Raw genomic sequence first — 27,549 nt, forward strand, 5'->3', positions numbered from 1 at the left:
GACAGACTTTACCCGGAAGTATTTCCACGTTCGTGCGTTGAACGAAAAGCTACACAGATAACCTCTTCTTGCTACAGACAGCCAAGAATGAGTTTTAATTAATCTCTAAGTGTATAAACTATTTCTTGTCAAGTAAGCTTTGTTTGTATTAAGTGCCTTTCTACTTTCCAAGTTCGAAATGTTTCTGCAGTCGTAATGGGATTTAATGTCCCAACTATCGTTAGCTAGATTTCGCTAAAAAATCTCATCATTTGCATTATTAATATCTGAGTTCTGTTAGTTAATACCTTTTTGCTTGAAACTTCTTAATGTATTTTTACGCTTTCAATCATACAAATGTGCAATACAGTTGATATTTATGTTGATAATTGTTTGTGACCGAAACAGTTTTGTGGCTAGCTTCGTGCTTAGCTAGCGTTAGCAATCATTGCTGACTGTGGTTTCATGCTGTTGTACGATTTTTTAAGCAACTTGAATGTTTTTCAATTGTATGGCTTTTATGATTTTTTTTTGTATTGGGTCTCTATCTAGAAATGTCGATGTCCCATCTTTACGGGCGGAGGGAAGAAGAGGAAGAAGGTGTGGAGATCGAAAGCTTCGAGGTGACAGACTGGGATCTGGCCAATGAGTTTAACCCAGAACGCCGCAGGTTTAGGCAGACCAAGGAGCAGGCCACTTATGGGATCTGGGCTGACAAAGATTCAGATGAAGATGAGAGACCCAGCTTTGGTGGCAAGAGGTAATTCACAGGTTTGATGCTCTGATGTCTAAATGTGAAAATTTTTGCAGAGGATGTTAACAGTGTACATTTTCTTTAGGTCGAAAGATTACAGCACCCCAGTGAATTTTGTTAGTGCCGGTCTACGTAAAACTGCAGCCGAGGAGAAACAGCAAGACAAAGAAGAAGGTTCTGATGATTCGGAAGAGGATGCCCCTGCAGTTCCCCCTCCTACTCGTGGAATTGCACCTAGAAAACTTCAGATGGTAAAGTTTCGCTTAAGAACATATTTTATCTAAAAAAGCTTTCTTTTTAAACTGACGTCTATAATTTCTTTGTTTTGTCAGAGTAATTTTCGTGGGAATCAGTCCCAGAGGTTTGCTGGTGGAATACAATCTGGACAGGGTATTGGAACCTGGGAGAAGCACACAAAAGGAATTGGACAGAAGCTTCTGCAGAAAATGGGTTACCAGCCTGGAAAGGGGCTTGGAAAAAATGCTCAAGGTAGGCAGCGTAAAGGAGGAAAAGTACTGTACACGATTGTGCTTTTGCATGCATTTCAGAGGGAAAATAATAGAGATTTTATTGCCATGCCTCTGTTTTGTTTATGTAGGTATTGTAAACCCTATTGAGGCAAAGGTCCGTAAAGGTAAAGGAGCTGTAGGTGCATATGGCAATGAGAGAACCCAGCAGAGTCTGCAGGACTTCCCTGTGGTTGACTCTGAAGAAGAGGAGGAAAAGGTGAGATTTTGCCACGAGCAGTTCTTTACTCCATATAATCTTGTTTTCACAGTGATTGTGTATCTGAAGAATTGAGGGCTAACTGTGAAATTATCTTCTTGTTTTTCTCCTGTAATGTGTGTTGTTGTAGGAGTTTCAAAAAGAATTGGGTCAGTGGCGAAAGGATCCTGCGGGCTCCGCAGTCAAGAAGAAACCAAAATACTCATACAGAACTGCAGATGAGCTGAGGGCTAAAGGCAAAATGGTTTCTCGGAACATGGCAGCATCTGCAGGAGAGTTGGCGCAGGTTAAGGTGCGTTAAAATCCTGCGTTATGTCCTTTTAATTTCGGGTCAGAACAATGAAAAAAACCACAAACTTTAATATTTTAAAGAGCTTCACAAGCATCTACTTGTTTTTTTTTTTTTTTTTACATTTCCTCCTTTCAGCATAAAACTGAAATAAATTGAAAGATTTTTATGGCCATGGAAGTAAAATGATTCAAGTTTTCTTTTTATTAATTGTTTTTATCTCTCTTCAAATTTAGGTTATAGATATGACTGTAAGAGAGCCAAAGGTTTACTACAGTTACAGTCAGATAGCCAACAAACACAGTGTTCCCGATGAAACCCCACCAGCCATGTCCACACGGGATCAGAAGGGTTCCGGCTTCGCTCTCCCTGAGCTTGAGCATAATCTTCAGCTGCTGATCGACCTCACAGAACAGGACATTTTACAGGTCAGAGGAAAATCTGAAATTCTTTCAAATCATTTTCAACTATTAACCCGTTTCAAGTGGGCTTCCAGATTTAATTTTTTTCTTCTGCTCTCTTTATTTATTCTTTTGTAGTCGGCCAGACGTCTACAGCATGAAAAGGACGTGGTCGTTTCTCTGAGTCATGAGTCCCGTGCGTTGCAGAGCAGACTAGAAGCAGAGCAAGATGCCATCCAGAAAATGGAGGCTGTTTTGGCACTGGTGGAGCGTTTTCCCTCTGGAGAGACGCCACCAGGGGAGGGACCGACTCTTCAGGTACGTGGCACATGAAAATACCCAAACTAGATGTACTTATCTTGCAGTTTATTTGTTCCTAATGGTTTTTAATCTCCATTCTTCTAACATTTAATCATTTTGAACATACTTATTTGTTTATTTTCTCACCTCTCTGTGCCCAGGAGTGTGCCCAGATCTTTGAGACTTTACAAACAGATTATTATGAAGAGTATAAAATGATGGGATTGGCAGACCTGGCTGTGGCAGTTGTTCATCCTTTACTTAAGGAGAAACTTCACTCATGGGAGCCTCTAAAGGTTTTTTTTTTTTAATTATTCTAATTAAATTATTACGCTTTTATTTCTGTGGGGGGGAAAACAAACACCTTATTTTCAACATGTTGCTCAATTAAGATACTAGAGTTAAGACTGTTTTTTGTTGTAGGACAGTGCATACTGTCTGGAAGACATTGGTCAGTGGAGAGCAATCCTTGAATCCAGGGATCTTCGTTCCAGTGGCCCAGACTCCAACATGGATCCTTACCACAGGTCTGTTTAAAATACTCACTTTTACATGTAAATGTTCACATTTTGATTTTTAACTGCATGTGTCTCTCTTTGCTTAGACTTTTATGGGAAGTGTGGATCCCTGTGATGCGTATGTGTGTGTCCGGGTGGCAGCCCCGTATGGTTGGACCGATGGTGGACTGTGTGACGTTGTGGGCTCCTCTTCTGCCTCAGTGGATCCTGGATCACCTACTGGAACAGCTGATCTTACCCCGCCTGCAGCGCGAGGCAAGGCACACAAATTATAACAATCCTACATGCTTTTTTTTTTTTTTTTTTGTTCTACTTTTTCTTGCATCTGAAGTGTGTGTATCACCTGTCAAAATCTCCCTACATTTTCTCTTGTTTATTAGGTAGATAACTGGAATCCTTTAACTGACACGGTGCCCATCCACTCCTGGATTCACCCTTGGCTTCCTCTACTCCAGTCGCGCCTGGAGCCTCTCTACCCACCTATCAGGAGCAAACTTGCCAACGCTCTGCAGCGCTGGCATCCGAGTGATGCCTCAGCGCGCCTCATTCTTCAGCCATGGAAGAACGTTTTTACAGCAGGTGCATGGGAGGCCTTCATGGTGAAAAACATCATCCCTAAACTAGGTTGGTTTTCTTTAGTCACTAGCTTTAGGCGTTGCAAAACTGACTGGATCACTGACTTCTATACCTTTTCATTTCCTGTCACAGATTTATTTATACATATATGTATTTCACATGTGAAAATCTCTCTTTCCTGCCAAAGCTTTATGTCTGGAAGAGCTGGTCATCAACCCGCACCAGCAGCAGATGGAGCCGTTTCACTGGGTGATGGACTGGGAGGGAATGTTGTCTCCCTCCAGTCTTGTGTCCCTTTTTGACAAGAACTTTTTCCCAAAATGGTTACAGGTATGTGAATGTCATAACAAATAGTAAAATACGTAAAGCGTATTTCTTAAATATATAGGTTGAATAAATCCTCTGAAATTGCTGTATTTTTTATTTTTATTTTTGGCTTTTAGGTTTTGTGTTCATGGCTGAGCAATAGTCCTAACTACGAGGAAATCACAAAGTGGTATCTCGGCTGGAAAGGCTTGTTTAGTGACATTCTGTTGACTCAACCTCTCATTAAAGAGAAATTTAATGAGGCTTTGGACATCATGAACCGTGCAGTGTCATCAGGAATGGGTTTGTGTACACACAGTCTACTTCATAAATATGAAAACCAAAGATCTACCTTAATTCAAACTATAAAAGCAAAGTTTGAGAGATCTTTGCTTCACTTATGTTGAGTCCGTTATTCCTTTTCACAGGTGGATATATGCAGCCTGGTGCAAGAGAGAACATTGCCTATCTCACACAGACGGAGAGACGGAAAGACTTCCAGTATGAAGCCTTGCAAGAGCGCCGGGATGCAGAAAGTGTTGCTCAAAGAGGCATCGGTTCTGGTGTGCCAACTAACTTTAAGGATCTAATTCAGGCCAAAGCAGAGGAAAACAACATTGTTTTCATGCCCATAGTGGCCAAACGGCACGAGGGGAAACAGCTCTACACATTTGGCCGCATTGTTATTTACATAGACAGAGGTGTTGTGTTTGTGCAGGGGGAAAAGACTTGGGTGCCAACATCTTTGCAAAGTCTGATAGATATGGCAAAATAAATGTACCTTAAAAGATATTTTGTTTTCAGGTGCTTTTATTTTTGTCTTAAAAAAAATAAACCAGTTCATTTCATGTATCTTTAGATGTAGTTTTTAATGTGATATTTGTAAATAAATTATTTCTGTTTATATGTTGTCTTTCTTGTTGTCCTTTGTACCCAAAAATAGATATGTTGATACAAAATATTTGTGGAGGTTTGTTTTTTAATTATTCTTATTTGGGGATATGTATGTTCACTGATTTGCACACCAACTTAAAATTAATTTATAAAATATTGCTGTGTTGAAAAAATATATACATTCTTATTTTAACGACAATTTTACGTTCACTGTATAAAATGTTTAAAAAATTGCGGAGATTATTTTTTAATCAAGCCAGTATTAGTAATACCAAGAGGAACCGTAGGGGGCAGTGTAGCGATTACCATTGATTTTCAGTCATTTCGGCTTCCGTTGAAAGGCTTTGTGCGATCCATAACATCTGCCTGTTCGTAATTTAGCCTCTTAACGTGGACCTTTCCGCTTATAAGGTACGCAAGCAAGTTTTCAAATGCAGAAAATAAGAACAAAACAGTAAATTGATATTGTGGACGTAGAAGCTAGCGGTTGTGAGCCGTTATTAGTCACAGGCCATGATGGTGCTAACAGTTTAGCATGCTAGCATATTTTGTCGATCGAAGTTGTTTTATTCTCACTATATACATCTATGTATACATATGTTATTTTTCAGAGTTATAAGTGTGCAGTTACATTTAGTCAGCCATGTCATCTGACTCTATAAAGAAACGCAAGTCGAAGGTTCTTCGTAACGAAGGGGGAACCACTGAGATGAAGCGAGGCCGAGGGGAGGTCGAGCAGCAGGTACCCAACCAGTGTTTCTCACGAGTTCTGACTTTGTTATTACAAAGTATATTTATTATACTTTGTTATTATTATAATGGCGATCACAGTAAAGTAGTAGTGTTATAAATCTGTGGAGTGACATTCTTCATAGATAAGAGTTTTAATACAATAATGTCTCTCTTTTTTTAGGATGTTCGCGTGTATAATGAGGAGGTGGAGTTGGACGGCAGGGAGCCTGAACACGACTACTTGCAGTTTAAAGAGTCCTGTGAGACTCTGGCTTCTCTCATGAGTGAAATCCAGGAGCTTAAAGCTAATGGAGCTAAAGAGGGGGTATGCTCTTTCAACTTTACAGTTCACGCCAATGTCCCTGCCAAATGATCATTTTCATCAGCCTTAGCATAGAAAGTAAAGTAAGGTAAATAATTATTTAAAAGTATCTAGTTGAACTCTGACAATCATCAAGCTTGCAGTAGTTATGACATTTTTGAGGTCAAAGTGTTATCAGTTATTGCCAAGTGTTCATTGCCAATAAATATGATCTAATGTCTCTAATGTCATGTTTTTGACAGATACACCATCATGGTGAAGGGACTTTACATTGTAAGCCCCGTCTTTAATAAATAATTGTGTTTTCTCTTTTGCTTCAGTGTGCCGAGGTTGAGCAGAAGCGCATGCAGAGCTGCATCCTCTTCATGACCTTGAAGAAGTTCAACCGCCTGGCCCACATGCGGCTAAAGAGAGGACGAGACCAGACGCACGAGGTAACTTCCACACGTCTCTGTAATGCATTGCTGTCTTAAGAGAAATGTGAACGTTGTTTTATGCACTCAAAAATTGTTTTATCATCCGATAATGTCACTCTTATTGTGTGTCTTGATTGATCACTATGCTATATGTTTTTGTTATTGGTCTTTTGTATGTCGAATCCTTGTCTTGTTTGCCAACTTGTTTAAATATTAACTGTGTTTAAAATGTTACCATTGTATCAATGCCTGATCGTTGATTTTTCGTCTTCCTAGGCAAAACAGAAGGTGGATGTGCTGCACCTTCAGCTGCAAAACCTGCTGTATGAAGTCATGCATCTTCAGAAGGAGATCAGCAAATGTCTGGAGTTCAAGTTAGTCCTTCCGAATTTATTAACTGGTTCTAACACAAAATTAAACCACTTTTTTTGTTATCTGATTACATTTTTGCAAATGTATGTACTGAAAAATACTAGATTGTTCACTTATTTCACATTGCTAGTTCTTTAATTGCTTTAGGAAGGAATAAAATCACAATATTTAAGTTGCTGACCTGAAATTGCTTTCTACTGGTGTTGCAACTGAGTCTTTTAAAGAGCCGATAACCCGGGGGGGGGGGCATATTTATGTGAAAGTTAATAAAGACGAACCAATTTAGTTTGTGTCTTCTCTAGGACTTTATCCAGATTGCTTAATTTCTTTTCTTTATTGTTTTCTAAAGCGCTTAAAACTTTGTGACTTTTCCACCACTCCGACAAAAAATGTATGCTTTTTAATTATTTGACCTGTTTATTCTGTTTTTATTGACATGGCACAACAATGTTAGTAGTTTTAGAAACAACCCTGGGTTAAAAATATCCTTTTGTTTTTGCCTCAGGTCAAAGCATGAAGAAATAGACTTGGTCAGTGAGGAGGAGTTTTACCGGGATGCTCCTCAAGAGATCTCCAGGCCTCAGCTCACAAAAGACGATCCACACCAGCTCACACTGGCCCGGCTGGACTGGGAGCTTGAACAGAGGAAGAGGTTTGCTCTGTTGTTGTTACTGTTTTTCATTCTCCTGAAATAGATATGTGCTAAAACGTCTGTATGATACAGATTGGCAGAGAAATATAAGGAGTCTCAGTCTACAAAGGAGAAAATCCAGAAGAGCATTGAGGTGAAGAAGGAGCATCTGAGAAGTTTGCAGCCGGGACTTAATGCTATCATGCAGGTATTAAAAAATAAAGCTCAACTTGAACTTGATCTTAAGTTTTTAGTTTTTAATATTCTTCTAAATCTTCTCCCAGGCGTCTATCCCAGTGCAGGAGTATTTGTCCATGCCGTTTGAGCAAACTCAGAAACAGACCGAGATTGCCCGCCACCTTCCTCCACCCCTTTATGTGCTGTTCGTTCAAGCGAATGCTTACAGCCAGGCTTGTGGTGAGCAATTTTCTCTGTAGGGACAATAGCCGAAATGTCAATATGAGTTGTAAGCAAGGTTATTATAGTTAACGAAAACGAACGAAAAAACTAAAACTAGAACTGAAAAAACATTTTCATTAACTGAAATAAAAATAAAAACGAGAGTTTTATAAAAAACGAAATCTAACTAAAACTGTTTGTTGTGTGTATAAAACGAACTGAAACTAAATAATATTAACCCCAAAAAATACTTTGTTTTCGTCTTTGTTAATACATAAGTCTTTTGGGTTGAAATAAAATCTATTTACTTCACGCTGCTAGTTTTACTGTGTATCTGACCCTTACGGCATCACGTTGTCTGTGACATCACATGATGTCTGTCAGACACTGCCGGCTAGCGTGGTCATAGACATTTACATGAGCGTGATGGCTGCATTAAAAGTTGGGAGAAAGCGGGAGAGTCCTATTTGGGACTTTTTTGAATATAACAAAAGTAAGTGCCTTGTAGTCGAAGCAGGAGACAAAATTTGTGGAACGCTCCTCAAAGGGAAAAAACCCTACGAAAAGTACATTTAAAAAGCGCACACAAAAACGCAAATCAACACTACCTACAAGCTAGCCTGCCGCCCGCCCTCCCCCGAAAAAGAAGCAAGAGCAGATAACGTAATGCTGTTATCGGCTGTTGTATTTTAATTTAAGGATGGTTGTACTTGTGTCCTCTGAATAATAAGTGTTTCAAAATGTATCTTTGATTGATTTTTTATCATACAACACTTATTCTGGTGATTTTGAATCATGCACCTGACAAATATCCTAATTTACAAAAAAAATGAAAAAACTAAAACTAACACTACAACTAATAAAAATTAAACTAAAACGAAGCAATTTCAAAAAATAAAAACTAGTAAAGCTGCCTCTAAAAACTAATTAAAACTAAATAAATTTAAAAACAAAAATTCAAAACGAAATAAAAACTAAAACTAATAAAAAATCCGAAACTATTATATCCTTTGTTGTAAGTCATGTTTGTCAACAGGTTCCTTAAGGATTTGGCCTTTAGGCTTCTGTTATGACTTAAAATAAGAGATTTTGGTTATATTTTTGTTGTTTTATCAGTACATTTTTATGTTTTGTATTCATTGGGATAACACTTATGACTTTAGACTGACATCAGACACACGAAGCATTAGCAGCATCTTTAAATCATTCCATTCAGTATTCAAAACGATAAACTTGAACCATGTATAGTCCATATTCTTCTTCTTCTTTTTTTTTCCCAAACCATATTTGACACATTTCAGAAAATCATTTAAGTTTTACAATAGCACTTTAACCCAGCACAAAGGTTTTGCTTCTTTTTTTCCTATTTTTAATCACAAAATAGATATTGGTTGATGTTTCATGGCAAATCAGATCTTTTAGTGTAAGCAACAGAGGGAGAATTTTTGTGACTTACATAAAAGTATAGCCTGATGTTAAAACTACATTAGAAAACTTGAGTGAATCAGTACATTTTTCCTTTACACTTGTACTCAAAATCAGAACTCCTGGATGAGCAGCAGACTAATGTTTGTTTGTGTTTCATTCAGACAAGAACCTGAGTGTGTCAATCAATGGTGATGTGGATGAGGCCAAAGCCCTGTCCAAACCTCCAGATGACTCTCATGGTATGCACATCACCCCATGTTCTGCAAAAGTCTTTACATGCATGTTTGTCATTATAGTTTTGAATTTGATGAATCCTTAAGACGGAAAATGTGCTGTGTTGGTTTTGTTCAGATGATGAAAGTGACTCTGATGCAGAGGAGGAACAGGAGAAAACGGTGAGTTCCAGCAGCTCAGGTCGTTGAGTTCGAGCGTCTCAGTTTTGCACTCGACACCCAAACATGTTTTGGAGCACAACGGCTCTCAATCGATTGCTGCGTCCGAAGAGCAAGTTGGGGGATTCTGGGAAATATTTCCCTAGAATGGCGAGGTGACTGTAACCTGACACCATTTGGGACCTGCATGCTCAGCAGCACACCATCTTCCCTCCTATTGTTAGGGAAATTGATGTTTTTTCCCCCCCGTTTACTCTGCTATTTATGTCTGCAGACTTTGTGTCTTTGTGGGTACAATGATCAGTAGTTTGTTACAACTTACTTTTTCCTTTCTGTAAATTAGCTGTTTTTTGCTGAAACAGCACTTTGTCCACACTTTTATTCGGGTTGTGAAAATTCCATAAACATGAAGCTTCACTAGAAAATGTGCTTTTAAAACAGTTTTATTTCATTTGGAGGATCTGCAAAGCAAGAATTGAATCTTAAAAGAGTAAAAAGACCTCTGTTTCCATAAAAATGTCTTATTTTATGTCTTGCAAGAAAAATTATCCAGCAAAATAATATCAGTTTAAGAAAATGTCACAGTGGCTAGAATTTTTTTTTTCTTAAAGTAGGAATTTTTGTTTTTTTACCCCATTAGCAGATTTATTTTTTGCTTGTTAAAAGAAAAATGTTCAAATGTTAATAATTTTTTACTTATTTCTAGGGGCTGTTATTGAAGTGTTTCAACTCCCTTATCAGTTTGTTGAACATTTTTAAGTTTATATACCAGTTTTAACCACATTTAGATGACATAATATTAAAACAAATCTTTCTTTTTGTAACTTTTGTTTGATGAGAGTGAAATATATTCCTAAAATACATTATTATTTAACCTGGAAAGGTGTTTATTTGCGCCCTTTTTCACCTTTTTTTCTGTTATTTTTTCAAATAGAAGAGAAGAAGGCCGACAACTGGAGGACAGCTGGATGACAAAAGAAAAGAGATGCTGAAAAGACACCCGCTATCCCTGTGCATAGACCTGAAGAGTAAAGGTATTGCATTTTGGACAATTGATTTGTTCTATGCAATTTTTGTATCCTTAGCCTATTTCTGATGTTGCACATCATAAAATCAAAGGTTCTCTTTTCATTTTGTTCCAAAACTGTGCTGATATAAAAATGTGCTAGCAGCTTTTGTTTTTTTTCAATAACTACCAGATGTATTCAACAAGAATCTATGAGTGATTCACAAACCAGCAATTAGGAGACTGATATATAACAACACAAAACTTTAAATATTTGAAAGTTTACTTCTTTTAATTGTTTTTGTGTATTGCCAAGTTGCCTCAAAATCTTTTTTTCCTTTAAATGGTACAAAAATATTTGCATTCTATTTATGTTTTGTTCTTTCTGGTGTGTGAATGTTTAGCCTTGTTGTAACTTTAGATGAATTGAACACTTTGGGTCTGAGTTAGATTACACTCCCCTGTGACATCAGGTTGCTTTAACCCTCTTGTTCCCTCTGCTGGTTGTTAAGGAAACATGTTGATAGATAACGGAAAAATCTGCATTGCAGACGTAACTTAACCTAAAGTGGAAGTGTGTGTGTGTGGGGGGGTCTGCAGCACCAACAGTATCTAGTAAGCATTTTCTCTGTCTTTTGTCTGGCTTTTAGTTGTACTTCGCCGTGGTTATCCTCGGCGCTGCCAGCTGCTGCAGCTTGTTTTAGTGCAATAAAAGCAGAAAATGAGCAGTGCAGGTGTGAGTGAGTGACGCCGTGTCACCGAGTTCACTCTCACTGCAGTGAAGAGCCGCCACTGATCAGCATAATGTATGATCCCCGGCCGGTGGCTGATAGCTGCCTTTTTTTAAACATAGTTGATGTTCTATAATATACCGCAGTGTAAAGTCAACCCAAGGGCCCCCATCACTGCCAGGATGAATAAAAGGACAGAACATCTAAGTGTTCTGATGGCGCAGATCAGCTCACCGCTGTTCCTCTTGTCTCCACAGATGGCAGCATCCTGCATCTCTACTTCTACTATCTAATGAATCTGAACATCATGACAGTCAAGACCAGCGTCTCTACCAACACGGACCTCACCACAGCCATCAGTGCAGGGTGTGTAACTGCGTCTTTAAACCCTGTTTTACTGCTCACTGCACGTTCTTCTATGATTTTAAAGGAAATCGTTTGTCTCCCCCCCACCACCACACACACACACACCTGCAGGGAGCTTCTGAAGTCAGACACCCTCCTCAGCTGTCTGTACGCCAATGACCAAGGAAGAGAAACTCCCAATCCAGCTAATCGCTACCAGTTTGATAAAGTTGGGTAAGAATGTCAGACTTCAATAAGGGGTTTAAAGAAAAAGCTTTGTGAGGAATTTAAACCTTGAATTTAGCATCATTTCAACCAGAGCAGCAGTAAACATAAACATGCTCAAATCAAACCGGTATTTTTTAATAAAATGCACTGTATATAAAATTGTTTGGTTGAAGTTAATAATATATTCTGCATCTCTTCTAGGGGTGGAACGATTCATTTTAACAATGATTTGATCCGTATGATGATTTGTGATTTACGATAGGATTCATTGTTGATTTTGGTTCATTTTGAACGATTTGATTCATTGACCTAAAATCAATCTAGGACATCTTTAGCCAAAAATTCAACCAGTTTGTCTCAGAGGTAAATACCTGGTACTGAACAGTGCAGCTGAAGAATTTCCACATTCCTTGTATTTCTTGCAAGACAATCAATAATAAAAAATCACATTTTAGTTTCCTAAAGTTTAGCCCACTGTTGTATTCCACATCAAAATAATCCAAAGGGAACATTATGAGAACATTCTACCAGAGTATGGTCACATGTCTTTGCAAAATGTAAACTGTTTCCACACATTGGACTGGGATGATGGGTGATCATTTTGGCTGCATCACGTGTGTGTTGTCTATTTTCATTTGGAATAATTTTACTCACCTCTCATTTCTTTTCCAGGATTGTTTCCTTTTCTGATTATGTGGAAGACTTGGGTTATCCCTACCAGTGGGTTCAGGACCTTGGAGGCCTGCATTTTCCATCTGAAACCTCAGAGGTGCGTTGTTTGCAGCAAAGCTCTCCCCCTCCGTCTGTGTGTTGTGTGTTTCAGGCGGTAGTTCCTGATTGTTGACGTGTTTGCAGGGTGTGCTGATCGGCAGCTCTCTGAGTGCCAGTCACATGGAGAACACCATGAAGCTGCTGAGGGGACGAGTCCTGTCCCGGCTGGCTCTGCATAAACAGTTCGCCTCTTTAGGTAAACTTTTTCTCATAATGACACTTAATTCATCTTTTATGTTTTGTCTGAGATTTTAGTTTGGTTTTTATTTGCCACAGAGCACAGCATCATCCCAATCTCCAGCGAGTGTCAACATCTGTTTCCTGCCAAAATTATCTCACGCCTGGCACGTTGGACAACCATCAGCCAACATGAGTACATGGTAACCGAAACAGACGGAGGATGAATCAGAGTTCCACATGATCAGTCATTAATTATACAGTTTATCTTCTATTTAAGGAGCTTCTATATACGCGTCATGTCACGGATGCTGGGCTTGCAAAGGAATCTGATCTGTACTTTATGGCGGTGGTTGAAAGGGGCACAGGTAAATGCAGCAACTGGAAGCAGCAGTGTCTTTTTTTTATTTTGAGTTCCTAATAACAGGCCTGCTTCTCCCAGCTCGTCTCAATGCTGCAGTGGTGCTGAGTCCGCGTTACCCAGAGATTTCCCCGCTCTTCTTCCTCTCCCTCAGCTGGAAGGGAGAATGCTCAGGACGGACCGATGACAACCTCAGAGTATGAATTTGTTTTCGATTGCTGCCCTTTCTGCAGACTCCTGCTCTCCCCCTAATCTTATCAGTCCACATTTGTTTTTTTTAAATGCAATCGCATTGCAGGCAATGGAGAGTGAGGTGAACGTGTTTAAGAACGAGCTGCAGGGACCGCGTCCAGGATACCAGCTTCTGACTAACCAGCTAGCTCGACTGTGTGTCTGCCTGGATGTGTATTTGGAGACAGAAGGACAAGATGACGGCGTGGAAGGACCCAGAGAGTTCCCTCGTGAGAAGATGTGTCTGCGCACCGTCAGGTACTCATGTGGATGATGGATTTGTTGTTTGTATGGAAATTTTTAGCCTAACAGAGCTGAATTTTGACTCGTGTTGACTGGAAATACTTTGATTATGTAAAGCTTCAAAGGCCCACTCCGATGAAAATCCAGTTTTTGGGTGTTTTTGACATGTTTTTGTGGTATTTGTGTGAAGATGGAGGACATGTATGAAGAAAATTAAGCGGAAAATAGCATTTCTGAGTATTTGAAATTGTTATCAGCTCCAATATTGTTTTGTTGATGTTAGGTTGGGGGTGTGAGGGGCCATAAGCTAGCGGGTGAGATTGTAAACAGATAGCTCAGCTGTGCGTGACAAAAGGGGGGCGGGGTTGCTCCACATCAATGGTCCGAGTCAGAAACTATGTCCTAGAAAATGACAGTTTTCTTTCTTAAAATTTGAATAGAAACAGCATAATCATACCGTAATTGAAAGCCCTCTGGGAACGCTTTTACAATAAATAGACAGACAGTCGGAGTGGGAGTTTAACCCTTGTGCTATCTTAGATGACCCCACCCTTACATTGACGTGTTCTCCCTACCATGACAAAGGTGGATGAAGGTGGAAAGATTTCATGTAATCCATGGACACCAGTGAAGATCACAAATCATTGAAGAAAAAAGGTTCAGAGCACTGTCTAGTGGGTCTAGATGACCCAACTCCCAATGTTGAAGTGCCTATGATAGCATAAGGGTTACGCAAAAGTAAGGGGTCTCAGGTGTTTTTGCACATTTGATTAATCCCTCGTTTTTCTCTTTTAGGGGTCCAAATCGTCTGAAGCCGTTCAAGTACAACCATCCTCAAGGATTCTTCAGTCATCGCTAAATCGGACTGCATTCTTATTTTCTTTGGCTAAAACTTTGTCTGTTCACCTTTTCTTTTGTAACTACTTTGACCACAAATAACTGTTTTTAAGACTTTGGCAAATAAAAACAGATATTTTTGTGAACGTTTGCGTACCCAGTCCTTTTACCGTCCTCCCCACCCTCCATGCTGTTCTATTTATAGCTTCTATCACTGCAAGCTGATTATTATGCTATTGTGGTTTGATGCAGGAGCACGCTGAGTCACTTCCAAGGAGAATCCGTTCTGTGCAGTGCAGGATTTACAGTCTGTTTGCAGTTTAGCTAAAGTGTTTACTGTAGTCCATCCCCTGTAAAATGTAACACTATGTAAGTGTGTGTATAAAATATTCATTTTTAACTTCACATTAAAAAAAAAAAAGCTATTACAGCTTGTGAATCTATGCTGCTGCTGCAAAACTCTTCTAAAGATAATGCTAAACATAGTTCAATTTTATATATATATAGAAACCATTCAATGAAGAAACCATTCACTGATGACAGCAGTCCCATCAATCCAGGTCTATTTTTAGCATCTTTGAAGTGTTCTCCTATTAGGAACTGCAGAAGGAGGTGTTTGCTCCTTTTTTAATTTTTTTTTAAATCTTTTTACCTTTTAAAAATACAATGCTTACTAATATGAACTCTTTTTAAAGTTTATGTTAAAAGTAGATTATTAAAAGCATGAAGGAGTATTTGACAAGTCTTTTACTTTGAAGGCCATTCAACTTCAGACTTTTGTTCATTGTAATGTAAATCCGGTTCAAAGTGGAGGTTTTGGGATTGTTCTTTTCTTGTCATGAGCGTCTACCATGTGAGAAGAATTTGCTGTGGATGCAGGTTACACCCGTATCTTTATTAATCCATGAACGTGGTCGGTTCATGTGAGGAGGGTGCGGTGACTGCTGGAGGGAGGGCACAGCTCCCCCTTCCCTCAACCGCAATGCAGTGCAGGAACTTATAGCATCTCTTTTTTTTTTTTTATTCTTCCTGCAAACCACCCTGACTCTCCAGAAATCTCAGCTCAAGAAGAACCAGACTTGACAACTTTCAGCCTACTTGTGAAAACACCACAATGTCTCTTGGGTTTCATATCTGGATGATTTTATTTACTGTTTCACATTGCATATTCTCAGCAGTTTATACATAGCACAGTCCTAGTCCTAGCATTGCAGACTGGAAGAGTTAGATACCACAGTTCATGGAGAAGCAGCATTAAGGTGCACAACAGGCAAAAAAAATCGAGTCATTCTTACTGAAATTATACTTAAATATAATATAAACATTTCTGCTTACTTGAGTATGATCATTTGTGTTCAGTATCAATCACAATCTTTAGCTTTTATGACATCTTTACCCTTGAAGGCTTGTAGGCGCAGCACCCTGCTGTCCCCTTCAGGACTCTGTTTAAATGCACTTGTTGTTCGTTAAGGGCAGTTGTCGCATTCAAATGATTTTTGTGGAGCATTCTGCGTTCATTACAGTCGTACATCGGAAGCTTCGGGGTACGTGACGGCCATACTCGGGGAGCGAGGGGGGGGTGTGCTGCAGAAAATCAATATTGCTTACATACTGTTACCTGCTTTGCTTTGGACGATCGGTTGCCCGTTTAAAAAGCATTCAGCTCTGTTCTCCTGCTCTTGGCCTTACCTACGCCTGACCTTCAAAGTTCTTTGGCATCTCCTCCTCTCCTTTAGAGCTGAAAACTGGTCCTACTTCTTGGCCTGCTCCTCCTTGCTGGTTTTTGATTCAGTGCCGGAAGATTTCTCTGCTTTCTCTGTCTTTGCTCCGTCCTTCACGTCTCTACTCTCTTCTTTACCCACCTCCTTTTTCTCCTCTGGCTTCTTCTCCTCTGGCTTTTTCTTGCTTTCTGTCTTCTCTGGCTCCACTTTAGGCACAGGCTTCTCTGGCTTCTTCACCTCTGTCTTGCTCTCAGTTTTCTCCGGGTCAGGTTTAGGTGCTCCCTTGGCTTCAGATTCACCCGTGTCTGCTTTGGGAGCAGAAGGCTTCTCCTCCTTGGGAGCAGGAGCTTTTTCTTTAGGCTCAGACTTGGGGGCAGGTTTGTCTTCGGATGGCTTGCTGGGTGTTGATGGTTTTGAAGCCTCCTCCTTCTTTGGTGCTTCTTTGGCGGCACTCTCTTTCTTTGCCTCTGGTTTCTCTGGCTCCTTCTCTTTGGGTTCCTGCTTCTTCTCACTCTCCTTTGCAGGCTTCTCTTTCTCCTTCTCATCCTCCTTTACAGGTTGCTCTTTCTTTTCCTCTTTGACAGGCTGAGGCTTCTCCTTAGTTTTCTCTTCTTTGGGGGGTTCTTTGGCTGCGGCAGGTTTGGTCTCTTTTTCTGGAGACTTTGGCTCTGGGGTCTTTGCAGGAGGAGATTTAGCTTCTGGAGATTTAGCTTCTGGAGATTTAGCTTCTGGAGATTTAGCTTCTGGTGATTTAGCTTCTGGTGATTTGCTACGAGGAGATTTGGACTCAGGTGATTTTGATTCTTCTCCTGCTGGAGACTTGGCTGGAGATTTTGGCATTGGGGATTTGGCTGCTGGTGATTTTTGGGGTGATTTAGGTTCTGGGGATTTGACAGTTGGAGACTTGGGCTGTGGAGATTTTGAAGGAGGAGATGCTTCCTTCTCCTCTTCATCTCCTTTCTCCTCCTGCTCATCCTCCATTTCCTCTTTTGCATCTTCGCCCTCTTCTTTCTCTCCATCTCCTTCCTCCTTATCTTCTCCTTCCTCTTCTTCACCCTCTTCTTTAGTTTCTTCTTCCTCTCCTGCTCCTTCCTCCTTCTTTTCTTCTTCCTCCTCTTCTTCCTCTACGGCCTCCTCTGTCACCTCCGTCACCTGTGTCTCGTCTGTCTGCTCCTCTACAATGACTGTATCAGAGATTTCCTCGCCTTTCACCTTCATGTGTCCGGAGAGTCGGCTATCCAAGTAGGAGTATGGAGATCCTCCAGAGACTACGCGGTTCTCCTCTCCCTCCAGTAACTTCCTGTGTTAACAACAACGGAAACATGATATATCTTGGATTTTTTTTTAACTGTCATATCAGAGTTCGATTTTTGACCCTGACAAACCTATAAGCAGCAATCTCAATATCCAGAGCCATCTTCACATTCAGCAGCTCCTGGTAGTCCCTCAGCTGGCTGGCCATCTCCCATTTGGTGTTCTTCAGCTCAGAGTCCAGCTGGTTAATAGTTTCCTGCAATATTCAAACACACAGCCACACAGGTCAAGCCAAGAATCAGAGAAACGATGCTCAAACATGCGTTTTTCCATGTCTTTGCCTGCAGTGAGTTGATGTCATCTTGGTGTCTGTCCTCGCTCTCCATGCGCTGCCTCTCCAGAGACTCCTTGGTTCCTCGAAGAGTCTCCAGCTCAATGATGCGGCTTTGGAGCTGACGGCGATATTCTGCGATCTCCTCCTGGCTCCCGCGGATCGCATCCTGGTTAGACTTTGCAGCATCAGAGAGGCGCTCCATGCGCACTGTGGGGGGCACACAGGTGAGCATCGTTAGTATGTCCTTGTCAGATTTGAATAAATAAAAATAGATTAAATATAGATAAATATAAATAGATTAAAATAAAGTTTGGCACATACTCATGTAATTAAAAGCAAATGTGCATCAATCATGCGGCTTTCATTGACGATCACTGTTATAAACAGCAGTAACCTTGACGCTGTCCATCCCTCAGGCAGCCTGACTCAGCTTGCTCCGTATTTCCAATCATGAATAAGCTGCTGGTCCGGCTCAGCCGACACAGAGATGGTCATTCTACTTCGTGCCTTTTATGCCTGAATTAGATTTGTTTGTAATAATAATAATCTGAATATCAAATCCTCTGACATATTAACTTTTGCACACAAGCCCCTTTTGTCCTTCAGCATTTTCAGTTGTGCATTGCAGTGGCACTATGTGTACGCAGAGACTCCTTCAGTCAAGAAACTACAGAAAAATTGTTTGGGAGGAGATGATTGTCTGAAAAACAGAGATATTTCAAAAGATACTTGTTGAGGTTTTATGTGAATTGTGAACAGAGATACAATCAGGCACCTGCATGGATGAAATGTCACCCCCCAGGCAGAATGCATATTGGTTTTATCTGTGAGTGCCATCTTGCCTGCAGTGTTTGCTTTTGGAAAGAGAGATGACTCGGCATCATCAGCGCAGATGCAGAGACTAAACTTCTGGACTCATCGAAGTCAGTTTTCTTTTCATTTGCATGTTTTTTTCTTTCTTTGGTGGCCATTTACAATTTCTATATGCATTTTAACAAAGCTTAAACTCACTAATGGTTAGACAATTATATGTAATTAAGATCATGCTTATTATTGCATGACAATGGTGGAATCATTTCTGTTGCGTAATGATGAGTGCAAATGCATTTTGGGTTATCTTTGGTCACTTTGAAGGACGCAGGACTTCAACATCTTACCATCCTTTACAGGCAAAAGTTCAAAAGACTTTAAGAAGGCTTCATGAACTCACCTTGGTACCAGTCTTCGGGGTGCGTCGCGCTCTTTGACGCATGGCTGTCCAGCTGCGCTCGGATCTCGCGCAGTGCGCTGGTGACGTCCGCCTTCAGTGCGTCTCTCATGTCAAAGCTGACTTGCGCACCCTGAATCTGCGCCAGCAGGTCTGCCACTTCTTCCTCGTGGTTCTTCTTGAGGAAATCGGCCTCCTCTTCTAGGGCGCAGAGCTTCTTGTCCAGCTCCATGCGCGCCAGCCGGCAGTCCTCGGCGTACTTCTTCATGGCGCGCGCTGCAGCCTCCAACTCATCCCGGTTTCGCGCCTCATCCTCCAGCCTGCCACGCAGGTGCTGGATGTCCTCTTCTAGGTGGTCATGCTCCATGACTGCGCGAGCCTTTTCTCCTGTCAGCTGCTGCAGAAGACCCCTCAGGTCACCCAGCTCACGCTCATAGTGCTCCCCGACCGACGTGCGCCCAGCCTGGCTCTGGCGCAGCGCTGCCGCCTCTGCCTCCAGGTTGCGGTTGTGCATTTCCAGGTTTCGCACCTTGTCGATGTAACCGGCGAAGCGGTCGTTAAGAGCCTGCAGGATCTCCTTTTCGCTCCTCCTGGTCATGTCGCCGTTGAAAGTCTCCAAGCTGTCGATGGAGGACGGCTGGCTGTAGGTGAGGCGGCGGCGCTGGGAGTGGAACCCGCTGGAGGACACAGATGCGGGCCGAGCCTTGCGGTACGAGCTCGGCCCCATGTTGTGGTGGTCGACCATGAAACTCATGCTGACCAGACCAGAGGAGGACTGACTGCAGCAGGAGGGAGAGCGCAGGGCTTTTATAGGAGGGAGGGAAAACTCAGGAGTCAGCACGAAGTCAGGCTCATTCTGAGAGACTCCTTTTTTTTGCTTCAGAGAAGAAGTACTGCCTGCGCAGAAACACTGACATTTACCCAACATCTACTGATTTCTTCGAATCTTTATTTATCTAAATAATCAAATTCTGTTTAAAAATTCACTTTATTGAGTTTTAAATGCATCTCTAACCTAACCTCATCTGTCTCCAAAGGTTAAAATGATGAACTGATTACAATTATTGTAAAATTAAACTTAATTATTACAAACCTCTTATATGCACTTTATTTGTTTTTTAGGTTTCTTTAATGAATAAAAGTCGTTCACAAATATAAAAGAACTTTGCACAGGCTGAGTAAAACAGTTCTGCTGATGCTCTATAGCTTCAATGCTGCAGTGAGAATTTGCAGATCATCCCTCCTGGGACTCACCGCAGCCGCTGGGCCATTGACAACTCCCATTCTTAGCACTCACAGCACACTCTCTTTCTCTCTCTCACACACACACACACACACACACACATTCAAAAAAGGTATGCCGCTTACATTTAACTATTTTTATGTTCTATAATTCCACTTATGTTGCAGAGGAGCAATCTTTGGGAGTTTGTTTAAAATTTGACCGCATGCAAAGACCATCTACAAGCACAAAAAACATTCAAAGACGTTGCAAAAAAACAAAAAACATTTTTATCCAGCATTATAGGGGAGGAAAAAACCCAGAGCTGTCACTTGTAAGAGAACGTCTGCTTAAAAAAAAGGAACTGCTCAGAAGAGCCCGTGCAGCACCTATTGATTATTCACACCCAGGGTGAAGGAGTTTACTCTGCAGACTTTAACAGAGACCAGAGAAATGTGTTAAATCCATCCCCCTGAGGTGAATGTGGAAGAAAAGACAAATCAGCTCCCACTGATTTCTCATTATCAGCTGTTCTTCTGAAAACCGTCATCTTTGTCTTTAATATCTCATAACATTTGGCCACACGGCTATTATTCCACAGAACTTTTTGAAGAAAGAAGCCCTCTATAGGCTCCTGCAGATATTAAAAAAAAAATCAGTCTGAAGCATGAAAATATATTGGAAAAGGGTGTCTAGTATGGCCTTTACAATTCCATTAACAAAGTATTAAAGATTCATGATACTTTGCATGAATCTGATACGATGTGAATAGATGTTTAATAAAAAAGAGTCAAGGGCTGTGAAAGAAGGGTTTATTTCTTAACCAAGACTTTAAGTCTAGCTTCATCTATACATTTTTAGAACCAACAATGTAGTTAATAAGAGTTTGCCAAATAAGAAAATAAAAAAATTAGAAAATTTGTTACAGATCATGTTGAAATTCAGGCATTCATTTGGTCCTATAGGATTTTTAGAAAAACGGAATGATTGGAACATGACCTTGGCAAAAAGAAGAGCTTTTTCAATATTTGATAATTGGGGTGCTTGTTTTCCAACTTGATGTACGTTCAAATGCAGCCCAACTGATATTGTACGTAATACAGAACCTAACATACCTACAGATTCTTGGCATTAAATTCCACAAAGAATACAAAAGAAGATCCTTTTTGTCAATCTGGCTTCAGAAGGAGTAACAAAGACAGCAGGCAGTAATAGAATTTGAAAAAAAAACTTGTCCAAAAATAACTTTTTCATATTTACATCTATATTCTTTCAAGGACACCATGTTGAGAGACAGTTAATGTCAGAAGGTCCTGATGTGTTTTTAAGACAAATATAAAGCTCAGAGTTTATGTGGAGATGAAGGTACATGGAGAGAATGAAATAGAAACAGATGTTGATTTGTGGAAGGGAATGATAACACTGACATCCCGATGGGAGGGGAAGAGTTGAACTGCATGGGTGAAACAGCAAGTCACCTTGAAGGGAGAGTACACCTAGAAAAAAAAAGATGCCCTGTCAGTGCATGACTCAGCTGTAAAGAAATTATTGGAGCGGGCTGCATTTACTCATTTACTTTATGCTTTTATGCATTAATATTACTTTTTAGAAGTGTAGGCAACGCTAAGCAATATTCTAAAGATTTTGTTAGTAAAGTTTAACAATGACTCATTTAACCAGTCTGATCATCTTTTTTGTAAAACCTTTTTTGTCAGTTTAGCCATTTTCCACAGTTGAATCCTAACTGTTCTTTATAGTTTAGTAGTTATCAATCCAATGACTGAAGTTTCTAGAAAAGCAACTGACCATCTGCCTTGCTCAGATGCGCCCCCTTCTGGATGATGAACACACTTGTCATGCAGTTCATAGATATGACTACAGGGGGCAGCAGAGAAATTGCTCCACTTTCCTTTTTTGTGTTTACTTCCGGTTATCTCGCGACTTTGCAGACGAGGGAAACTCGAACAATCTGCACCTAAATTGTTTCAGTAAAATGAACCAACAACAGTCTTTATTTGACTACTGGACAGAAGAAAACAACGAGTTGGTAAGAAATTGTAAGGTATGTTAACTTTATCTGGAAGTCCGTTTCTTAAAAAGAAATCCAGCAACTTTGCCTATGTTTTCATGAGGCTAGTTAGTACAGTAGTTATCTTTTTGACATGTCAAAATAAAACCTTTTTCTCTACCATTTCTGTACAAGAAAAGGTGTTTTCTTCATTGACAATCAATGAAAGGTTTCAGTTGAAGGGTTAAGTTCTACTATGTATGATCAAGTTCCTTTTCTTAAAAATTGTAAAGAAATACTAAATAACACAACTTTAACATCAGGCTTTTTCTGGAGGTCAGCCTTTAATTGTTATATGTTTTTTCACTTAGCGTTTTTGATGTCAGGACTTTTGCATTTACTATAAACTTTGACTGTCAATTGGCGCTGTTTGCTTGTAAATCAAGCTTTAGGAGTATGCCCTACTTCTTTGTCACTTATTTAAAAACTGTTGTTTATTGTTCAATATTCTTAAGCCCTCTGTTCCTTCCACACCAGCACAAAACAACAACAGCAGCAACAATAGTAACATCACATCTTTCCAAATGCACGTCCCCATTTTTCTCTCTTTTTTTTAAATTTGTAATTGCTTAAATTAATCTCCTTGATGGTATTTGTCTAACATTGTGTTTCAAACTATGTTTTGAATGTAATTGTGTCATTGATTTGTTTGGATGTTATGTCTAGTGAATTCCACAGCTTTACCCTACTATGTGCCTCTCTTAAGGTTGTGCGAGCAAAAGGAACTTCAATATTGCATTTTCTTCTCTTTCTGCCATCTTCTTAAACAGAGGAAAATTTTGTTTGAATACAAGTAGGCAGAGCTTTTAATTTGGCTTCAAACATAAGATTTTCAAATAAAACTAAATCCCAACATTTTAGCAATCACGACTTTGCAAACGGTTAGTGTGTCCTAAGCTCCTTTTTTTTTTGTTTAATTATTCTGATTGCTATTTTCTGTCAGAAACAGGAAGGACAGAATGCTGTTGGGCCACATCTAACCTCTGGGTTTCAAAAACTGTTGAGAAAAATACAAGGTGCCTCCTCCTAATAAACTGAAAATTTTTGTTGATATATATTTTTAAAATTATTATTTCACCTTAATTCCAGTATCTGCACCTACTGATTTATAAGGTTTCTTTTTTCCCCCCCATGCCTGATTCTTTTAGGAGTCCCACCTGAAACCGATCACGCACAGCTGGAGCTCTCGGTTGTGTACAATGCCTGCATCTGCTTGATTTCACAGTCTCAGTTCACTGAAGCTGAGCTCCTCCTCAAACAAGCAACTGAGAGAAGTGAGCCTTTTTGAAAAGCACTGACATGGGATGTTCTCTTTGTCACCACTTGTCTGTATTCTTTGCAGTTCTACAAATGAAAGGGGAAAACCTTTGTCAGTCAGATGCTCCTATACTCTGGATAACTGCTATCCGATCAGTGGAGAACACAGCTTTGCATCCCTTCCTGCTGCTTCTTCCATGTCTGCAGTGGGCAATATGGCTGGCCACATGCCAGCTAAAGCCTATAAAGGATTTTCAGGTTTGTCTTGCATCCTAAGGATTTTGTCACTATTTAGCCTAATATCTGGTGTCTTTGCTTGATAAATGAGCACCTTAATTTTATATTATATAACTACGTAAATACATGATTTAATAATGTAAAGTGGTGCTAAAAGTCTGCATTTTTTTCTTATAATGCTGCAGGAGTCCTCCATGTTTGAAGCTCTAAGTAGTGGAGTTGGAGGTGATTGTGGAGAAGATGCAAAGGAAACCTCCACAAAGGTTCCTTTACTGGTGATGGATCCGAAAAGGTTTACTGAGTTATTGCAAATCTGCAGAGTCATTGTTCAAAGTGAGCAACTTTCACAATAGTTCTCTTTTTGTCTCTTGATAACATAGTTTGAATGAATCGTTTGTGATAACTGATCACATTTATCTACTCGATAGCAGCAAACAACACATCCATTTGAAAAGTGGCCTGTCTGCTTGCCGGAGGATTTCCCGTCCCTTTGACAAACACCATTTTTTAAAGGCTAATCATTATAACTCAATAATACTTTATTGCTTTGGCCAAACAAAGTTCGTGAGGATTAAAACCATGAATAACTGTTGTTTCTGACAAGTTCTTTCAACATGAATTTCTCTCTGATCTGTTTCTCTTTTTTTTTTTAAGGTGCAGAACAGATGAATGAGGGTCGGAGCTCTGAAGCTCTGCCTCTTTTGCAGGCGGCTTCCAAACTGCCAGCTCCCAAAACTCTTGTTGCTTACACACACCTCCTGTCAGGCTCATGCCTCGCCCATATGGTACACTTTCACATAATAACAACCAAAAAAAAAAAAAAGTCCTGTAGGATTGTTTTTAATCCACTAAATGTATATGTGTTTGTCTTCAGAACTGCCCTCAGATGGCACTGCATTGCTACAAAAAGGCCCTAGAAACAGACGCCCAGTGTGTGTATGCGCTCCATCAGAGCACACTTGTCTATTGTGAGCTTGGAAACACGCAAGCTGAGATACAAGCTCTTCATATAATGCACTCGGTTAGTAATGCAATCGCACAAACTCATCTGTAAATACATGCACAAAGTGAAAACGCTGCAAGTTGTTTGTAAGTTAGTGTACATAAACATTTTGCAGATGAAATAAAAAATGTCTTTCTTTATTATGTACATGAATTGTCAAGTAGACAAGCAGAAATTTTACTTTTGCTCTCTTCAACATACAGTTGGTTACTATAAAACTGCTGTTGTTCTGCAGACTTTGTTATTGCCTTCACCTGCAGAGCCCTCCACCGCTGGAGTCCAACTTCTCTCTCCGTCTTTGCTTCTCGGCAGCCAATCACTGAAAGACCTGCTCTCAGTCCCATCTGCTCTCAGTGTCCTTCACAGACTGGCTCTCAAATGCATTCTCAGTGGCAGGTTAGTTATTTTTTTCCTCTGGAAACTCAAATCCAGACCTGCAAAAAAAGCCAAAACACCAAACTTGCTTTTTGATGGCAATTAAACTGATTATTCTGCAGAGTGTCTGAGGGGGTTAAACACTACCTTGACCTTCTGGCTACCCTTCACTCAGAGGATCATCACAGAGTAAAAGTAAAAACAGTGCCTGACACTCACTTATTTAAAAAGTCTTTTGAAAAATCCTAATTGTTTTACATTTTTCCAGGTGCATTCTGAGTTCTCCACCCTCCCCAGGTTACCCAAACTCTACTTAGAAGCTGCAGTTGCCTTGCTTATGGCCCAGCGACCTGCAGACAGTATGGCTCTTTGCATGGAAGTTGTTGACTCAACGCTGGAACTTCTGCCTGAGACAGTAGTGATTGAAGAACCAGAGGAGGGCAGTGAGGCTATGCAAAAGGAGGGAGAAGACAGAATTGCAGCGCTCCTCTGGGCTGCAGCTGCATACCTGCTACAAGGTCAATGCTACTCTCAGCTGAAGGACTGGAAACAAGCTGTGACTCACTACACAAGGTCTGTGAGTGAGATACACCTGCTTTTTGACTGTCATTGTTTTTGGTTCATCATAAAAACTTAATCAAGATAATGTAATGCTTTTCTAGGTGTGTCAACATGCTTGTGAAAGTGCACTTTAAAAGGAGAGGTACTTATCAGATTTTTGAGCTTTTTATTTCATTCTATTTTTTTTGTCACTGGAAGAGCTTTTCATATTTTTTTACTTTATGCAGATGCCCAGACAGACGTTTCCCAAGCAGGAAGACACCTCAGCCAAACAGCTAACCTGCACATCCTTCAAAGGCTTAAAGGCCTTTCGTTAGCTGGTCGGGGGATCAGCTTCAGCCAGATGGACCACCTTAAGGAGGCTCTAAGGGACCTCCAGCTGAGCCTACAGGCTCTTCCAGGTTTGCCAAAAAACATAATTTTGTGTTGAATTGAGTGAGCCTCAAAGGTCTATTTGAATTTTGATTGACAGTAAAATGTGGTTCTTTAATTTTTATTAAAAAAACAAAAAATATATATATATCCGAGATCTGCATCTTTAGTTTGATCACATCCACAAAGTATAGTTTATACACATGTAAGAGTGTAAACCCATAAAAACAGCCTCTGATTCATAATCCAACAGTATTCAAGATAAAAAAAAAAAAAAAAAAAGGTTCAGCTTTGATCACTAGTATGTAGACTAAAGCATCAATTTAGGCTTTTCGTTTCTTAATTGACATTTCCAGTTATTCCTACCTTTTTACCTTTTAAAGATGTTTGTCAAAACAACTTTCTCTTTAATGTATTTCAGTTGTCCTGTATTGTATACCATATTTCTGTACAACCAACAAAAAGTATGTTGTGTTCTCATGGTATGTCTTTCTTGCCGTCCATGTTTTCTTTTATACATTCTGTAAAACTGAAGCAATAAACATGTATGCAGTGGGGGGACCAATATAAACATATATTTGGGTTTGCTCGTATCATCATGCGTTCCCTGATGTTTCAGAGGGTATAGGTGCAGGGCTGTGGTGTGGTGAAGTACTGTGGAGGCTTGACAGAAAGCGGGAGGCAGCAGCTCGTTGGGAAGCGACCTGGAGCCTTCCAACTCAGTCTTTAACAGAGTAAGGCAATGACGTTTCACTTTCTGTATTCATTCTTTAAAGATACCTACAGTATGCTGTCCTTTGTTGGAACTGCAATGTAAGCAGATCAAGATAACGTTTATTTTTTCAAACATCTGAAAAACCTTTTAAAGCTGAACTTTTTAGAGACTATTTTCATACATTAAAACTAACCTGGAGTAGAAATTAGTGTCCGATAGGCCTAAAAAAGTAACAACATCAAATAATCTATCAAAAGGATTGGGCTTCTAACTCATGTCTTCACTCCTGTTATGTTTTAGGAGTTTTCCCTTGTATGCACAAGAACCCTCCTTTGGCCCTTTGTTGGACTCAACGGAACTACGACACAGAATACAGGAACTTGGTCCAGTTTAGACAAATATGAGGATGTCTTATTACAGAATAACCCTTCTCTGATCTAAAATGAGGTTTATTTCCTAAACAAGAAAATAAAAACAAAGAAAGTGAAATAAAGTTGGGTTTTTTTATGTCTCTGTTTTTTGGGGAGATCAAGAAGTGTTTTATGGGATTGGTTGCTAACATGATCTGGGCTTTCTTTATGTGTAGCTAAAGTTTCTGGTCAGGATGTAAGGGAACATGAAAAAGATGAACATGCATGAGACGATGTTCCTGGAAAAATGGTTTGTACTTCAAAATTGGTGTAACAAATTTGAAAAAATATATTTAAAAATTTGGAATTATAGAAAAAATGGGTTTAACCTCCATTGTTTGTCTTCCATATGACATTTTAGGGCTAATCAAGTCGAACTTAGTGGAACATAGGGGGTTTATTTTTATCACGGGAAACTAATTAAATTAATAGTTACATTTTAATTTTA

At 39.9% G+C, this 27,549-nt stretch overlaps 4 protein-coding genes across 8 annotated transcripts; 3 read left to right on the top strand and 1 right to left on the bottom strand.

Moving 5' to 3' along the window:
• Nucleotides 1-3: 3 nt before the first annotated feature.
• On the top strand, nucleotides 4-4,755 carry tfip11 (tuftelin interacting protein 11). The gene is made up of 15 exons (XM_023958510.1): nucleotides 4-132; nucleotides 532-739; nucleotides 819-984; nucleotides 1,066-1,222; nucleotides 1,332-1,459; nucleotides 1,590-1,751; nucleotides 1,985-2,176; nucleotides 2,288-2,467; nucleotides 2,611-2,745; nucleotides 2,873-2,976; nucleotides 3,054-3,222; nucleotides 3,348-3,591; nucleotides 3,731-3,873; nucleotides 3,987-4,152; nucleotides 4,278-4,755. The coding sequence occupies exons 2-15, from the start codon at nucleotides 534-536 to the stop codon at nucleotides 4,622-4,624; spliced, it is 2,499 nt and encodes an 832-aa protein (XP_023814278.1). The 5' UTR covers nucleotides 4-132; nucleotides 532-533; the 3' UTR covers nucleotides 4,625-4,755.
• Nucleotides 4,756-5,022: 267 nt separating this feature from the next.
• Nucleotides 5,023-14,511, top strand: thoc5 (THO complex 5). Its single transcript, XM_004072416.3, has 20 exons — nucleotides 5,023-5,154; nucleotides 5,355-5,485; nucleotides 5,657-5,800; nucleotides 6,118-6,231; nucleotides 6,490-6,587; nucleotides 7,091-7,237; nucleotides 7,310-7,424; nucleotides 7,501-7,633; nucleotides 9,205-9,282; nucleotides 9,395-9,438; nucleotides 10,370-10,469; nucleotides 11,430-11,538; nucleotides 11,650-11,751; nucleotides 12,418-12,514; nucleotides 12,601-12,712; nucleotides 12,793-12,896; nucleotides 12,974-13,061; nucleotides 13,136-13,251; nucleotides 13,353-13,543; nucleotides 14,324-14,511. The coding sequence occupies exons 2-20, from the start codon at nucleotides 5,387-5,389 to the stop codon at nucleotides 14,385-14,387; spliced, it is 2,055 nt and encodes a 684-aa protein (XP_004072464.1). The 5' UTR covers nucleotides 5,023-5,154; nucleotides 5,355-5,386; the 3' UTR covers nucleotides 14,388-14,511.
• Nucleotides 14,512-15,486: 975 nt separating this feature from the next.
• On the bottom strand, nucleotides 15,487-19,677 carry nefh (neurofilament heavy). Of its 2 annotated transcripts, XM_020705974.1 has the most exons (5): nucleotides 18,885-19,677; nucleotides 17,682-17,881; nucleotides 17,472-17,596; nucleotides 16,823-17,386; nucleotides 15,487-16,792 (listed from the first exon to the last, which is right to left on the bottom strand). In XM_020705974.1, exons 1-5 carry the CDS (start codon nucleotides 19,633-19,635, stop codon nucleotides 16,117-16,119), a joined length of 2,316 nt encoding a protein of 771 aa, XP_020561633.1. In that variant the 5' UTR covers nucleotides 19,636-19,677; the 3' UTR covers nucleotides 15,487-16,116. The 2 variants fall into 2 exon arrangements, with proteins under 2 accessions (XP_020561633.1, XP_004072667.1); XM_004072619.4 differs by having other exon boundaries at nucleotides 15,487-17,386; nucleotides 18,885-19,676.
• Nucleotides 19,678-21,734: 2,057 nt separating this feature from the next.
• fancg (Fanconi anemia complementation group G) lies at nucleotides 21,735-27,184 on the top strand. Of its 4 annotated transcripts, none has more exons than XM_023958049.1 (14): nucleotides 21,735-22,150; nucleotides 23,115-23,187; nucleotides 23,320-23,445; nucleotides 23,514-23,686; nucleotides 23,851-23,998; nucleotides 24,320-24,450; nucleotides 24,540-24,686; nucleotides 24,904-25,064; nucleotides 25,166-25,238; nucleotides 25,312-25,616; nucleotides 25,706-25,746; nucleotides 25,832-26,005; nucleotides 26,596-26,710; nucleotides 26,992-27,174. In XM_023958049.1, exons 1-14 carry the CDS (start codon nucleotides 21,926-21,928, stop codon nucleotides 27,083-27,085), a joined length of 1,986 nt encoding a protein of 661 aa, XP_023813817.1. In that variant the 5' UTR covers nucleotides 21,735-21,925; the 3' UTR covers nucleotides 27,086-27,174.
• The last annotated feature ends 365 nt before the right edge of the window (nucleotides 27,185-27,549 follow it).

The sequence above is a fragment of the Oryzias latipes genome, chromosome 9, assembly GCF_002234675.1.
Source record: "Oryzias latipes chromosome 9, ASM223467v1".
NCBI classification, from domain to species: domain Eukaryota; kingdom Metazoa; phylum Chordata; class Actinopteri; order Beloniformes; family Adrianichthyidae; genus Oryzias; species Oryzias latipes.

Bases quoted from the DNA above. Each gene is read 5' to 3' on its own strand.
- nefh (XM_004072619.4), bottom strand. From the start codon at position 19,635: ATGAGTTTCATGGTCGACCACCACAACATGGGGCCGAGCTCGTACCGC. The intron at 17,882-18,884 runs GTGAGTTCATGA...TGCCCCCCACAG, and splicing joins CCCCGAAGACTGGTACCAAG to TGCGCATGGAGCGCCTCTCT. The intron at 17,597-17,681 runs GCAAAGACATGG...TGAATATTGCAG, and splicing joins ATGACATCAACTCACTGCAG to GAAACTATTAACCAGCTGGA.
- tfip11 (XM_023958510.1), top strand. From the start codon at position 534: ATGTCGATGTCCCATCTTTACGGGCGGAGGGAAGAAGAGGAAGAAGGT. The intron at 985-1,065 runs GTAAAGTTTCGC...TTGTTTTGTCAG, and splicing joins CACCTAGAAAACTTCAGATG to AGTAATTTTCGTGGGAATCA. The intron at 3,874-3,986 runs GTATGTGAATGT...TTTGGCTTTTAG, and splicing joins TTTTCCCAAAATGGTTACAG to GTTTTGTGTTCATGGCTGAG.
- thoc5 (XM_004072416.3), top strand. From the start codon at position 5,387: ATGTCATCTGACTCTATAAAGAAACGCAAGTCGAAGGTTCTTCGTAAC. The intron at 12,897-12,973 runs GTAACCGAAACA...CTTCTATTTAAG, and splicing joins TCAGCCAACATGAGTACATG to GAGCTTCTATATACGCGTCA. The intron at 13,252-13,352 runs GTATGAATTTGT...ATCGCATTGCAG, and splicing joins GGACCGATGACAACCTCAGA to GCAATGGAGAGTGAGGTGAA.
- fancg (XM_023958048.1), top strand. From the start codon at position 21,926: ATGCGCCCCCTTCTGGATGATGAACACACTTGTCATGCAGTTCATAGA. The intron at 24,451-24,539 runs GTACACTTTCAC...GTTTGTCTTCAG, and splicing joins GCTCATGCCTCGCCCATATG to AACTGCCCTCAGATGGCACT. The intron at 24,687-24,903 runs GTTAGTAATGCA...GTTGTTCTGCAG, and splicing joins CTCTTCATATAATGCACTCG to ACTTTGTTATTGCCTTCACC.